Source organism: Pseudophryne corroboree, chromosome 1 (assembly GCF_028390025.1).
Source record: "Pseudophryne corroboree isolate aPseCor3 chromosome 1, aPseCor3.hap2, whole genome shotgun sequence".
Lineage (NCBI taxonomy): Eukaryota > Metazoa > Chordata > Amphibia > Anura > Myobatrachidae > Pseudophryne > Pseudophryne corroboree.
This window is the reverse complement of record NC_086444.1, coordinates 1,166,926,626-1,166,942,624: the sequence shown is the minus strand read 5'-3', so window position 1 is coordinate 1,166,942,624 and position 15,999 is coordinate 1,166,926,626. Positions and strand designations below refer to the sequence as shown.

Below are 15,999 nucleotides of genomic sequence, written 5' to 3'. Positions count from 1 at the left end.
AATTATACCCCATTGTGTTCTTCCCCTCCCTACTCATTCACACTAGTTACTTTGCTGACAAGGAAATTAGATGGAGCGGGAGTTCCAATCACATGCTACAGACTGGGGACTAAGGGGTGGATACAGTAAAACTTTTAAAAATATAGTAGATGTGCAGGAGCGGTTCTTCGTGCGGGCAAGCAGTGCCTTCGCCCGGGGCGCCGCGGCCTGGGGGCGCGGCCGCGGTCACCGCCGCCTACCCGCACCCCGCTCCACGGCTGCAGCAGACGCAGTGGGCTTCATGGACAGACACTAGAGGTCAGTATTGACCTCTAGTGTCTGTGCGGAGCTGCTATGGGAGAGACGTCACATGACGTCTCTCCCATAGAGAGGAGCCGGCGGTCAGAGACGGAGCAGCAGCAGCAGTAGCGTGGCAGTGGTAAGTATTGTTTTTTTATTTTTGTGTGTGTGTGTTTGTAAGCGGCGACAGGGGCCACAACTACTGGGGGCAAAGAAAGAGGGGGCACAACTACTGAGGGCAAAGAAATGGGTCACAACTACTGGGGGCAAAGAAAGAGGGGGCGCAACTACTGGGGGCAAAGAAAAGGGGCACAACTACTGGGGGCAAAGCAACAGGGGACACAACTACTGTGGGCAAAACAACAGGGGGCACAACTACTGGGGCAAAGCAACAGGGGGCACAACTACTGCGGGCACAGCAACTGGGCACAACTACTGGGAGCAAATCTATTGGGGGCATAGCTATAGGGGGCACAACTACTGGGGCAAATCTACTGGGGGCACAGCTACAGGGGGCATATCTACTGGGGGCACAGCTACAGGGGGCATATCTACAGGGTGCACAGCTACAGGGGGCATATCTACTGGGGGGCAAATCAACTGGGGGGCACAACTACTTGGGGCAAATCTGGGTGGGGGCACAGCTACTGGGAGCATAATTGTGGCCACGCCACTCCACTATGAAGCCACGCCCCTATTTTTTTGCGCGCACTAACTGTTTTGCCGCGTGGGGGTTCGGGTGCCAGTGGAAACTTTCACACTGGGCGCCACAAGGTGTAGAACCGGCCCTGTAGATGTGGTACTGACTAGTGGACGATAGCTATAACATGATTCGTTGCTATGGGCTACATCTACAGTTTCTTTTTTAGAAGTTTTAGGCCAAGTGGTTCTTATCTGATGTTATATTCTATGTTTCTACGGTACTTGATGAAAACACAGTGTTTTCAGGGCTTACTCGTGTATTGTGTTTTATAAGTGGTTCTATATAAGTGGCCATGAGAAACCTTCTTTGAAAATGCATGTAGCCATAGGGATCATTGTGCCTTACAACCAATAAAAGTAATGGCGCTGATGTATATATTTCTGATTTCCTTCCCCCTCCCCCCAAAGAATATAACAGCTACATAATAGGGGTGTGGTGCAATCAGGGAGAATGCTAGACTCTTCAGGGAGTCAGGGAGATTGTTACTATTTGGCAAGTATGCCTCGTACCCTTGGTTAAGTGGAGGGGCAGCTTAGACAAATATTTGACCCAACTAATGGTAGGGATTTAAAGAACACAAATAAACCTTCACCATCACTTTTTGACCACACACTGATTTCATTAAAACCTCCAGTTTTCTCCTAAAATGTTGCTGCAGCTTGTTCCAGCCTCATTTATACTGTATCTATGATCATTCAAATGAGTGAATTGACACCAGGACAGAGATTTTATTATGGCTCACTACTGTACATTTCACTTCTAAGGTGTGTACACATGGTGAGATTTTTGCTTGAGATTTTGACTATATGGTCAAAATCGCAAGGAAAGTTAGTGCAGATCGCAAGGTGAAAGTCACCTTGCGATACCGATGCGCGGTCCCGCGAGGTCGGTATCGCAAGCCTAGATAAACTGTGCAGGCAAATCAATTTTGGCAATCTAGTATAAAAGTATAGTCAAAATTGACAGCCAAAATCGCACGTAGCCAGTATCGCAAGCACAGTCATTTAGGCCTGCGATACCGACCACAGTCCCAATCGCATAGTGAGAATCGGGCATAGCCGAAATCTCACCGTGTGTACACACCTTTAGACTTTAGCCCTTCTCCTAGCAGCATAATAACCACAGCTGGAGCCCCGCCCTTCTCCCGGCAGCATAATGCCCGCAGCTGGAGCCCCGCCTTTCTCCTAGCATCGTAATACCCATACCTGGGGCCTGCCCTTCTCCTGGCAGACTAATTCCCATGGCTGGGGCCCGCCCTTCTCCTGGCCAGGGTAATACTCCCAGCTGGAGCCCCGCCCTTCTCTTGGCAGCATAATAACCACAGCTGGACCCCCCCCCATCTCCTGGCAGTATAATGCCCACTGCTGGAGCCCTGCCCTTTTCCTGGCAGCATAATACCTACAGATGGATCCCTACCTTTCTCCTTGCATCAAAATACCCACAGCTGGAGCCCTGCCCTTCTCCTGGCAAAGTAATTCCTACAGCTGGTGCCCTGCCCTTCTCGTGGCAAAGTAATTCCTATAGCTGGTGCCCCAGCCTTCTCATAGCCAGCATAATATCCACTGCGGAAGCCCTATCCTACTACTGGCAGTGAAATATCAACACGTAGAGCCATGCCCTTCTCCTGGCAACATAAGAGTCATAGCAGGAGCCCCGCCTTTCCCCTGGCAGAATAAAGCTAACAGCTAGAACCCCGCCCTTCTCCTGGCAACATAAGAGTCTCAGCTGTATCAACGCCCTTCTCCTGGCAGCGAGCCCACACTAATCACAGTGAGGGCGGAAGTACAGCGCCCAATGGGAAGAGTCCGCTGGAAGCCGGAAGCCGCTAACACGGGAAGTGGTGCGGGGAGAGGAGTACACAGGGACGGGGTCTGTGTGTCGGGCAGGTAGAAATGGGACTGTTCGGGAAAACGCAAGAGAGGCCGCCCAAAGAGCTGGTGAGTGAGGCTGGAGGTGGCCTCTGATTACCTGTATCTATGCCACTCTGCCCTTTCTATAACATCTTACAATACACAGTATATATCTATATCACTCTGCCCTGTCTATACCATGTCACTGTCCACAGTATATATCTGTCACTCTGCTCTGGCGATACCATGTCACTGTACACAGTATATATCTATATCACTCTGCCCTGTCTATACCATGTCACTATACACAGTATATATCTATATCACTCTGCCCTGTCTATACCATGTCACTATACACAGTATATATCTATATCACTCTGCCCTGTCTATACCATGTCACTATACACAGTATATATCTATATCACTCTGCCCTGTCTATACCATGTCACTGTCCACAGTATATATCTGTCACTCTGCTCTGGCGATACCATGTCACTGTACACAGTATATATCTATATCACTCTGCCCTGTCTATACCATGTCACTATACACAGTATATATCTATATCACTCTGCCCTGTCTATACCATGTCACTATACACAGTATATATCTATATCACTCTGCCCTGTCTATACCATGTCACTATACACAGTATATATCTATATCACTCTGCCCTGTCTATACCATGTCACTATACACAGTATATATCTATATCACTCTGCCCTGTCTATACCATGTCACTATACACAGTATATATCTATATCACTCTGCCCTGTCTATACCATGTCACTATACACAGTATATATCGATATCACTCTGCCCTGTCTATACCATGTCACTATACACAGTATATATCTATATCACTCTGCCCTGTCTATACCATGTCACTATACACAGTATATATCTATATCACTCTGCCCTGTCTATACCATGTCACTATACACAGTATATATCTATATCACTCTGCCCTGTCTATACCATGTCACTATACACAGTATATATCTATATCACTCTGCCCTGTCTATACCATGTCACTATACACAGTATATATCTATATCACTCTGCCCTGTCTATACCATGTCACTATACACAGTATATATCTATATCACTCTGCCCTGTCTATACCATGTCACTATACACAGTATATATCTATATCACTCTGCCCTGTCTATACCATGTCACTGTCCACAGTATATATCTGTCACTCTGCTCTGGCGATACCATGTCACTGTCCACAGTATATATCTATGTCACTCTGCTCTGGCGATACCATGTCACTGTACACAGTATATCTATGTCACTGCCCTGTCTATACCATGTCACTATACACAGTGTATATCTGTCACTATACACAGTATATCTGTCACTCTGCTCTGTCTGTACCATGTCACTATACACAGTATATCTGTCACTGCCCTGTCTATACCATGTCACTATACACAGTGTATATCTGTCACTATACACAGTATATCTGTCACTCTGCTCTGTCTGTACCATGTCACTATACACAGTATACATCTGTCACTCTGCCCTGTCTATACCATGTCACTATACACAGTATACATCTGTCACTCTGCCCTGTCTATACCATGTCACTATACACAGTATACATCTGTCACTCTGCCCTGTCTATACCATGTCACTATACACAGTTTACATCTGTCACTCTGCCCTGTCTATACCATGTCACTATACACAGTATATATCTATATCACTCTGCCCTGTCTATGCCATGTCACTATACACAGTATATATCTATATCACTCTGCCCTGTCTATACCATGTCACTGTACACAGTATACATCTGTCACTCTGCCCTGTCTGTACCATGTCACTGTACACAGTATACATCTGTCACTCTGCTCTGTCTATACCATGTCACTGTACACAGTATACATCTGTCACTCTGCCCTGTCTATGCCATGTCACTAAATACTGTATACATCTGTCACTCTGCCCTGTCTATACCATGTCACTATACACAGTATACATCTGTCACTCTGCCCTGTCTATACCATGTCACTATACACAGTATACATCTGTCACTCAGCCCTGTCTATACCATGTCACTATACACAGTATACATCTGTCACTCTGCCCTGTCTATACCATGTCACTATACACAGTATACATCTGTCACTCTGCCCTGTCTATACCATGTCACTATACACAGTATACATCTGTCACTCTGCCCTGTCTATACCATGTCACTATACACAGTATACATCTGTCACTCTGCCCTGTCTGTACCATGTCACTATACACAGTATACATCTGTCACTCTGCCCTGTCTGTACCATGTCACTATACACAGTATACATCTGTCACTCTGCCCTGTCTATACCATGTCACTATACACAGTATACATCTGTCACTCTGCCCTGTCTATACCATGTCACTATACACAGTATACATCTGTCACTCTGCCCTGTCTATACCATGTCACTATACACAGTATACATCTGTCACTCTGCCCTGTCTATACCATGTCACTATACATCTGTCACTCTGCCCTGTCTATACCATGTCACTATACACAGTATACATCTGTCACTCTGCCCTGTCTATACCATGTCACTATACACAGTATACATCTGTCACTCTGCCCTGTCTATACCATGTCACTATACACAGTATACATCTGTCACTCTGCCCTGTCTATACCATGTCACTATACACAGTATACATCTGTCACTCTGCCCTGTCTATACCATGTCACTATACACAGTATACATCTGTCACTCTGCCCTGTCCATACCATGTCACTATACACAGTATACATCTGTCACTCTGCCCTGTCTATACCATGTCACTATACACAGTATACATCTGTCACTCTGCCCTGTCTATACCATGTCACTATACACAGTATACATCTGTCACTCTGCCCTGTCTATACCATGTCACTATACACAGTATACATCTGTCACTCTGCCCTGTCTATACCATGTCACTATACACAGTATACATCTGTCACTCTGCCCTGTCTATACCATGTCACTATACACAGTATACATCTGTCACTCTGCCCTGTCTATACCATGTCACTATACACAGTATACATCTGTCACTCTGCCCTGTCTATACCATGTCACTATACACAGTATACATCTGTCACTCTGCCCTGTCTATACCATGTCACTATACACAGTATACATCTGTCACTCTGCCCTGTCTATACCATGTCACTATACATCTGTCACTCTGCCCTGTCTATACCATGTCACTATACACAGTATACATCTGTCACTCTGCCCTGTCTATACCATGTCACTATACACAGTATACATCTGTCACTCTGCCCTGTCTATGCCATGTCAGTAAATACTGTGTATACGGGGTTACTATAAAATAAATAGACACTTTCAACGTTTTATATAAACCAAAGTATTATTGATATAGTCACAATACTTACATGGATATGTATTATATGTCTGTAAGTGTCTATGACTAAGCAATACCGCTTCTACATCGCATAAAGCAGGTCACGCTCGGGACTTGTACACGGATCCATCCCGGGTGCGACCCACTTGTGACCCCTTTCAGACAGGCGGCACCAACCCTGCAAATTGCCTGGTTGTGACGTGTGCGGAGGTGTCTCCTGGAGAGAAGATCATATCCAATCTCTGCCTATACCTCTAGGGCCACCTCTCCCTATAGTGTGAATGGGTCGACCCGGAACCCGTTCACACTGCTTTACTCCCGGGTTGAAGTATCGGGTCAGGCATTCCGGGAAATCGGTACATACCCCTTTTACACCGCACCTAGACCCGCGTCGACCCGGCAATATATTGGATTATTTGTGCGGTGTGAAAGGGGTACTACAAATCGTCTATGTGTGAGCCTTTTGTCACATGACAGATATCAATACGACTATCCAATTTGTTCCAAACACATCGGAGCATGTCCTCGTCAACACAACAGCTGCTGTGATGTGTTGCTTCAGATGGTTTACACTTACAGGCGGTGGAGGAACAAAGATCTCACGGACACAAGGCACTTGTTCCTCTGACACAGGTGCCTCTCAGAACGTTTCCCTTTGCATAAACAACTGGTGTTCGTAAATGTCTTGCTCCAGTCGTAGATGGCCTGCTCTGCAGGTGGAGGTTTCCCGTATCGTGTTCTAAAATGCCGCAGTACAACAGTAACGGTGTTTGTTTTTGCTAATTCTAGCGCACAAACAGCCCCCTCTACCGACGTAGCAGCCCTTTTGCTTATATGACGCAACGGCCGCTCACGCGATGCTGACATCACGAACCGCTGCAGTTGTGAAAACTTTCATCCCAGCTGTGATTTTTATTATTATTTTTTTCCCCCTCTTGTTTCTCCACTTCATGTTAAGGTGGGTACACACTGATAGATATATCTGCCGATCAATTGATCGGCAGATATATATATGGACGGATCGGGCAGTGTGCTGTGCATACACATTGCCCGATCCGTCGGGAACTGACAACATGAACTGGGCGGACGTGTACACCCGCCCGCCCAGTTCAGCGGTTTATCACTGCCGCCCGCCGCAGCATGTGTACGGGCGGGCGGCTGGTCGCCCGTACACCCACAGCAGTGCGCCAATATATCGGTAGATATATTGGCCGTCGGCTGTGCTGCAGGGCCGACGCGATATGTCTGTGAACGACGGAGTTCACAGACATACCGGCCGTACACACTGGCCGAGGGACCCGCGATATATCCGCTAGTGTGTACCCACCTTAAGTGTAAATGGTCTGAAGCAACGCATCACAGCAGCTGTTGTGAGTACTGACGAGGGCATGCTCCAGTGTGTTTGGAACAAATTGGAATATTGTATTGATATCTGTTGTGTGAAAAAAGGCAAACATGTAAAACATTACATTTGTATCTAAAACAAATTCCTCTCTTCTGATTACCAGTTGGATATTTATTAATAGTTTTATGTATATATCATTGTGTATTATTAAACTTGTTTTTACATTTTTACGATATTGAGCTCCGGGTTTTTCGTTTTTATCATTTTTTCGCTGTTTATAACATGTCACTATGGGGGGTCATTCCGAGTTGATTGCTAGCTGCCGTTGTTCGCAGCGCAGCGATCAGGCTAAAAATCGGCATTTCTGCGCATGCGTACGGGCCGCAGTACGCACGTGCGATGTACTTTCACACAAAACTATGCAGTTTTACACAAGGTCGAGCGACGCTTTTTAGTCGCTCTGCTGATCGTTGAGTGATTGACAGGAAAAGTGGGTGTTTCTGGGAGGTAACTGACCGTTTTCCGGGAGTGTGCTAAAAAACGCAGGCGTGTCAGGTAAAAACGCAGGAGTGGCTGGAGAAACGGGGGAGTGGCTGGCCGAACGCAGGGCGTGTTTATGACGTCAAAGCAGGAACTAAACAGACTGAAATGATCGCAAGGTAGGAGTAAGTTTGGAGCTACTCAGAAACGGCATGAAAATCTTTCCGAGCAGTTCTGCTAAAATACACTCCCAGAGGGCGGCGGCCTAGCGTGTGCACTGCTGCTAAAAGCAGCTAGCGAGCGATCAACTTAGAATGAGGGCCTATATACAGGAGAATTCAGTTGGGTGAGAGTTTTCGCCCGCAAAAAAAACCCTTATACACAATTTTGGATTACTGTGGTTATGCGCGCTCACGATACCCGCAGTGTCCATTTAAGTGGTTTTCAGCATTGAAAAAAGAGAAAAATATAACCAAACTCACCGGTCCGGTGGCCTCCCTTCCGTCTTTGCACCTGGGTGGGGGCTGCTGGGAAATGTAGGTCACACACATATTACTGCTGCTTCAGAATACCTGGGTAATTGGAAACTTCCAGAGTTCCAGAGCAAGTCCCGGTGATTTTTTTGCTAAAATTAACTATTTTAGGAAAAAATCAGACTTGCGTTCGAGGTGCGAGGGGAAAAAAAAGCGCTGTTATTTCTTTAGAAATCACTGCGTCCCATTTTCAGACCACATTTCAGGTGAAATTGACGCTCTATACATCCTCCGATAGCTCCCGGGGACCATGCCCTGTTGCTGGCAGCCTTTACAGCACTTTTCTATCAAGCCAGGGGAATTACCATGGTCATTTTGCCAGGTTATCATTTCAGACGACCTGCCATTGAAAATATAAGGTCGCGTTTGGTGGGTGAGAGTGGCTGTGGATGTCTGCTGGGCAGCTGTGTGCTGGGGCGGCCACCTGATTGTAGAGTTTCTATTTTGTGGATCTGATACTTCGGCAGCTGAAGATGTCAGCGTCGCATGTTAGTTGCTGCACTCTGTCATCTGTCAACGTTCCCTCTCTTAGGGTCAGCTTTTGGGGTATGCCCCATGTATCCAGTGTTCCTCACAGAATGAATGACAAAAACAGGACATATTTTTATACCTGCGTTAAATCCTCTTCTCTGAGTCCTGGATTCTCTTTATTTGGTTTCTTGTTAGGATTGAGGGTCTCATTAGAGAATGTCAGAGAACATGACAATACTCTGCCTCCTAGCACACTAGGTATCGCACACAGACTGCCCCAAGCATAGCAATTACTGGACATCTGTGGAAATGGCTGACACATATTGGTTTACATATACTGGAAACGGGGTCTATGAGTAAATGTGACCACAAAATGTGACCACAAATTCACGTGGCATAAAGGCAGTTCCAAATCATCATCCTCATCATCATCAAAATAATAATAATAATGCATCATTCCAATAGTGTTGTTTTGTGGAGTCAGTGCACCAGCTTGCTATCCGTCTTCATTCCCTGCACATCCATGTATTCCCATTATTTTTGGAAGCAAGTGGGATTAGAGAAGGATGCAGCCAATCGGATGATCAGAATGTTCATAGCGGCACCAAGTATTTCAGCAGCTGTGTGTGGTCTTATGGCAGGCAGGGACTCGTGTGATTGGTGCAGTGTCATGTGACAGACACATGACTGGAGCAGAGGCAGCAAACCACAGACTGAAAGTGTAAAGAGCAGGGTCTCCTACAGCACATAGGTACTGATGTGAGGACGCGGGTTACTTATCGTGCATGTCGCGCCCAAATGCACCAGGTGTAGACGTTTAAACTGGCTGAATCAGCACAAAGTACTGTGCGCACTGCGTTTGGGTACCCAATAGCTTGCCTTTGGCCGGAAGTCTACTCCCCACCCCTGGAAGGTGCAAACAGAATTGCTTACAGATGGCAAAAATAATAATAAAAATATTTCCCCCCCCTCCCCGACCCCCGACCCCATGGTGTAAAAGGCACCCGTTTTATACAATCCAATTCCAATATGACATTTATCTCTGACATTCTCTCTTCTCCTCCACAAGAGTCCTGTGCAGCTTAGGTGTCTCCCAGCCAGCGGTGTAAAAGTAATTAGCAGCACGTCTCCCCTGCACGCAGACGTGGCCTCGGCCGTTCTACGTTGACATGTTATTGGCTGGATACACTCTAACAAGCTGCTTGTCTCTTTTCCAGGTGAATGAATGGTCACTTAAAATCCGGAAAGAAATGCGTATGATTGACAGACAAATAAGAGGTGAGGCTGCCTGACCGCAAGGCCTGTATTATCCTTTTATAGGATGTTTTTAGGTTTAATTATCTGGATAAGTTATTACCACAGTGCAGTTGCGCTGTGTGTGTCAGTGATAGGGGTGATTGCTGAGATATCAGGTTTGTCACTGTACCCATGTACCACAGTGCTTTTCCATAGGGCAGATTTTGTATAATATACGTTTTTTGTCCCCTGTCGTCACCATCACTGTTCATGTGAATACACAGAATTACAGATGATTACAGGGTAATGTAGTAATCCTGGTGCTGCTGCTGTGTAATGCTTATATCCCTCATGTATGGGCTGTACGGACGGTGTAATGGTTAGCATTACTGCCTCACAGCACTGAGGTCATGGGTTCAATTCCCAACATGGTCCTAACTGTGTGGAGTTTGTATATTCTCCCCATACTTGTGTGGGTTTCCTCTGGGTACTCCGGTTTCCTCCCACAATCCAAAAATATACTGGTAGGTTAATTGGCTCCCAACAAAATTAACCCTAGCGTGAATGTGTTTGTGTGTTCATGTGATAGGGGAATATAGATTGTAAGCTCCACTGGGGCAGGGACAGATGTGAATGGGCAAATATTCTCTGTACAGCGCAGCGGAATATGTGTGCGCTATATAAATAACTGGTAATAAATAAATAATAAATAAATCCATGTCTGGCGGATACATTTGTGCTGCATCGTTCAGTTAGTAATATAAGTGATCGTGTGTATGAAATGTTTCTATGCCATTGAACCAGTCTCCAATGTGTGTAGACTATGAGCCGGATGTAGTGAAGTCAGAGTTGGCCGGAGGTACGAGTCCCCAGCCGAAACGCGGACGTTTTTTTAAAGCAGCAATCATTTACAAGGCGTAGTTTTGCCTTGTACATGGATGCCGCTTTGAAAAAATGTCTGCGTTCGGCCGAGAAGCCGCACCTCCGGCCAACGCGGACTTCATTACATCCTTCCCCATATCTTTAGGAGATGCGGTTATGTGACCCAACCGCCGGTTACAATACTGACGCCGGGATCCCGAAACGCTGAATAACCCATCGGTCGGCATGCCGACCAACAGGGACTATTCCCACTCATGGGTGTCCACAACACCCAAAGAGTAGTAATAGAACCTGTAGCGAGCCACCAAGCCCGCTGCGGGGCGAGCGCAGCGGGATCCCGCGTCTGTGTGGTAACTGGCGGGCACCCAACTGACGGTCACCCGAACCCAACCCACTTTAGGCTGTATAGTATTTCCCGGACCTTATCAGAACCAAATACGTTCTAAAGTACATACCAGATTTTTGTGTCCACCAGACAGATCGGACAGATACATTTTTAGGTGTGCCCCCAGCCTATTAAATCTGACTATTGCACCTTTGGGGTACTATGACCAACAATTGAGAAACCCCGATTTAATTTTCAGGCCCTTCCTCCTGCGCTGCTATATGCCCCAGAGCTCATTCACCCGCTGCTGCCATTTGCTTGACAGTTGCACATAAATTGTGGCAGAATCTTCATTATTTAATTTTTTATTTTATTTTTCAAAACGTCTGAGGAAACAACTCATTATAGAGAGATACCTGATAACGTGGTCATACAATATAAGTGAAATCTGCTTCCAGAAGTATTACTCCTCTATAGTGCTTTACCTCCTCCCTGATAAATGAGCTCATTGATAAGATTGTTGGACACAGATCTTGTGACTGGCTGCCGTGTATACACTATAAATAGCATTATTGCTCACCTCAGCTGTTAGAAACTGGTTTATCAGCACTTAAGGTGGTGATGTAACATAAATGTCCCTCCCGAGCCGCCATTCTGACCCAAGAACCTGCCTCCTCTCCTAATAGGAAATCAATCCGTCATTGTTTGCAGCTGTCTGATATAGATACACTAAGAAATTAATGAGTTCAAAGTCAGTGGTTTCTTCTTTCTGTAACCAAACCCTATTACCGCCCTATATGGTTTCTTTTGTATGCACAACTTATTACTTCGCCAACATTTTTATTGTTTTATTTGTACAATGCCAAGGTGTTCCATACTCCGATAATTCATTCACAGGAGCTTGCAATCTAATTTCCCAGCACCTCGCCCCAACTCAAATGCATACGACAAATCCAGAAACCTATTTACCTATCACCAGTATATGTATTGGGACTACAGGAGGAAACTCGCACCTTGTGAAGATCATGGTACCATAAGTCAGAATGGAACCCAGGGGTACAAGGCAGCAATGATGAAATGCTTACCACTGTGCTACCTGACCATCCATATTCACCTATGTATATTTAATAAACTCTGCTAATTTTTTTCCTTTCTTTCCAACCACTCTTCCCTGAGTTGGCAGAACTTTAATTGGGGCCTCAGCTGCTCCCTAGAAACTGCTTCTACCATAAATCATTTCTTATGGGCTCATCACCTTCAACAGGTTGAGTGCAGATGTGTTGTCAACACTGATCGCTGTGCCATCCAATCCGCTTCATTGATACATTTACACTAAGTGACGTAATCATCCTCTGTTCTGCAGGGCGACGCGTTTCAGGGTTCCCCTGGTGTTCTGAGAGATGTACGGAGAACTTAAAAGAAAAATGAATATATCTCAGGCGGTTATGGTTTTAAAAAAATAATTTAGTACAAAACACTAAACATAGAGCTCAGCCCCCACCCAGCCTCCAAGAGTGTCCACGAGACTGTCAAACATTACTGACCTGAGAATGTTCTGTCGTACTCGTTATCAGAAAGTGACCAAGGAGTGCTGCTCTGCATTGAAGGACATGCATGCCTAGACCTCACCAATCCGGGTTACTAATAGACCACTAAAACTACACATGGGAGAAATAATCAATGCTTCTACACATATAGAGATTATTCCCACTGTGGGATGACTTCTGCTCCATATCTGAGCAGTTGCACGAAGTTAAAGTGAAATTATAGCTGGCTTGTAAGGGTGGTCTTCAGGTTGCCGGCGGCCAGGATCCCGACGACCACCATACCGGCCACAGAATCCCAACCGCCGGCATACCAACCGCTTTTCTCCCGCTTGGGGGTCCACGACCCCGCAAGGGGCTCATTTGCGCTCGCCCAGCTGTCGGTATGCCGGCGGTCACACTTACGTTACGACCGGACTTGTGGGTTTTTGTTTGCTTACGAGATCCCACAAGTCTGGGACAAATTCAGGTTGCGAGGCCGTTGGCCTGTTTCCAATGCCGTTACAACAGTAACTAATGCCGCTCCATCCCCGCCTCTCTTATTTGAAGCGTGAGTGAGCCGCCAGGTCCCGCGCATCTTTGCTAGTGCCAGTCGTCTGTTTTTTGCCAAAGATGCGTCTTAGTCACAATATAGTGTGACTAGGAAGCACGAGGAGACTGGCACGTAATTTGATAAGACACTTGACTTGTATATTGTGTGTGACTGAGTCTGTGTATGTAGCAGAACAGAACTTGCATTGGAAAAAAGCTGCGGATGCTACATTGTAGCACTTTGTGTACATATTCAGAGACTTGGTCGCACACAGATATGGAGGTGTCAAATATCACATGACACAGCACAGTCTCCTCGTCCATCCTAGTCATACTGTGTTGCGATTATGATGCATTTTCAGCAAAAAGACGCCCAACACTAGAAGCCCCACTCACGCGACCTGGAGTGCCAAGAAGGGCTGTTTGGCGTGACTGCAGCAAGGATGTATGAGGACACGTCTGTACATGTGTGTACATGAGGTCATACAAAGTGTCTTTTTCTTATTGCTGCAGGAATTGTATGTTTGTATGTAGTCGGGATGGCTGTTGATTATAAAGTATGTATTTATATTATTACTGGGGATAGTTACGTGACACTGTTTTTATTCTAGATATCCAGAGAGAGCAGGAAAAAGTCAAGCACTCTATAAAGGACACGGCAAAGAAAGGAAACCGCGAAGCATGTGTGATATTGGCCAAGGAGGTGGTGCAGTCCAAGCGGGCGGTAAACAAACTCTACGCTTCGAAGGCTCAGATGAACTCCGTGCTTATGAGCATGAAGAATCAGCTGGGTAAGGTGTGGTCTGTTGTAGTTGCATCCCTGCGGTTCTCTGGTACAGTGGATGCAGCCGGTGGCGGCTCAGTGCTTGGCGTGGTTGGGAAGGAGATGGTTGGTTCTAAATCGGAGTGGGAGAAGGGACCTTCTGACGTCACTAAGGGAGGAGACACGTCACCAGGGGGAGGAGCTACAGCCGAACAGGGTACCCGAAAAGTACGCTCGCCACGCTTCGGGCTCGGTGGCTCGCTCCGCTTCATTCGCCACCTGATTACTAAAGGTAATAGTTGGTGGCGTGGATAGTAGAGGAACTATCCGGCTGGCCTAGCTCCTCCCCCTTGTGTTGTGCCTCCTCCCCCTGACGTAAAAGGTCCCTTAGGCCACTTGAATCTAGCATCTACCGAAAGACATACACCGGTGAAGACAGGGTCTATATCCTGTATAGGTCAGATTGGCGGATGCATTGTATACCAGCTCTGTTACTTGGTGGTTGCAGTATTACATGGTTGTCATGGGCTGTTTGATCAACCGATAAATACATTGATGGACTTTTTTTTTTTTTTTTTTTACCCAACCTATCTGCTTGTGAGATGGAGATTTATATTTGAAAAGATACACACTGACTCATCCCCTCTCTTATCTTTTTCATATAATAGAACTTGACAGTCAGACACAACTACTGGTAATGTTAATACTTAGTGGTGCAGAGAACCTGAGCATTTGAAATCAATACCAGAATAGAAAGTGAATACAAATGCCTGGGTGACTTTAATCTGCCAGACGGTGACAATCTGCATTCTGGGTCCTCCTCCTTCACAGATCTGAGTGGGCTTTACTGTGCGTACTACACCAGCATCCGGAACCGCTTACTTCTGGTATCCTCCTGGCTGTTGTCTGCTGTATTCCCCTCTGGATATAGGGGGTTTGGTGGATGCGCTGGTTTAGCTAATGGCACCCAATTGTGGAGATGTGGTAAATCCTATGACCGTCTTATAATTCTTAGTAATCTGCCCACCTCATCAAATAGGTGTGATTTTACCCACTGGTGGGAGGTATGTATCGTGTGAATGCCAGTGGTGCTCCCCTAGACTCAGGGTTACAGATGTTTAAGAAAGAGGGGAAAGTAGACTCTTTTTTTTTTTTTTTGTGGGTCACTCTTGTTATATAAAAAGATACTGTTTAAAATGTAGCTTTTAATATTAAATGCTAATAAAATATGGAAAAGAACACAATATGACACAAAGATACCTAAATATATAAATACGTGAATACAAAAATCCGAACTGACAATATTATAGAGAAACTTGCGCAGTACGTGATGCTACAAGTAGGGATAGATATCATTGTTGGCATGAGAATATTGACTGTGCGTCTCATGACTTTAACTTCATTTACCAGCAGTGTTTGTGGATACTGACAACGTCACATGAGGGGTGTGGATCATAGAGTCGACCACACTTAGGTCGACAGCTAAAATAGGTCGACACAACAAAAGGTTGACATGAGGGTTTAAAAAAATAAATAAATTGGTGTCGTTTTCTTCGTAGAGTGACCGGGAACCCCAATTAGGGCACCGTGTCCGCTCGCCATGCTTCGGGCAAGGTTACCATTCCCTGTTGTAGTCCACGTAGATCGTAAAGTATAAAAAAGTTAAAAAAATT

General features: G+C 45.8%; 1 protein-coding gene across 2 annotated transcripts in view; it reads left to right on the top strand.

Annotated features, from left to right (window-relative positions):
• Positions 1 to 15,999, top strand: part of LOC134929391 (charged multivesicular body protein 3) — an 82,975-nt gene that overhangs the window by 53,936 nt on the left and 13,040 nt on the right. The window contains exons 1-3 of one of the 2 annotated variants that reach the window (XM_063925045.1): positions 2,792 to 2,919; positions 10,263 to 10,323; positions 14,175 to 14,354. In XM_063925045.1, coding sequence (XP_063781115.1) covers positions 2,875 to 2,919; positions 10,263 to 10,323; positions 14,175 to 14,354 — 286 coding nt within the window. In that variant the 5' untranslated portion in view covers positions 2,792 to 2,874. Of the gene's footprint in view, positions 1 to 2,791; positions 2,920 to 10,262; positions 10,324 to 14,174; positions 14,355 to 15,999 lie in introns of those variants that run through there. The other variant, XM_063925051.1, reaches the window with a different exon arrangement.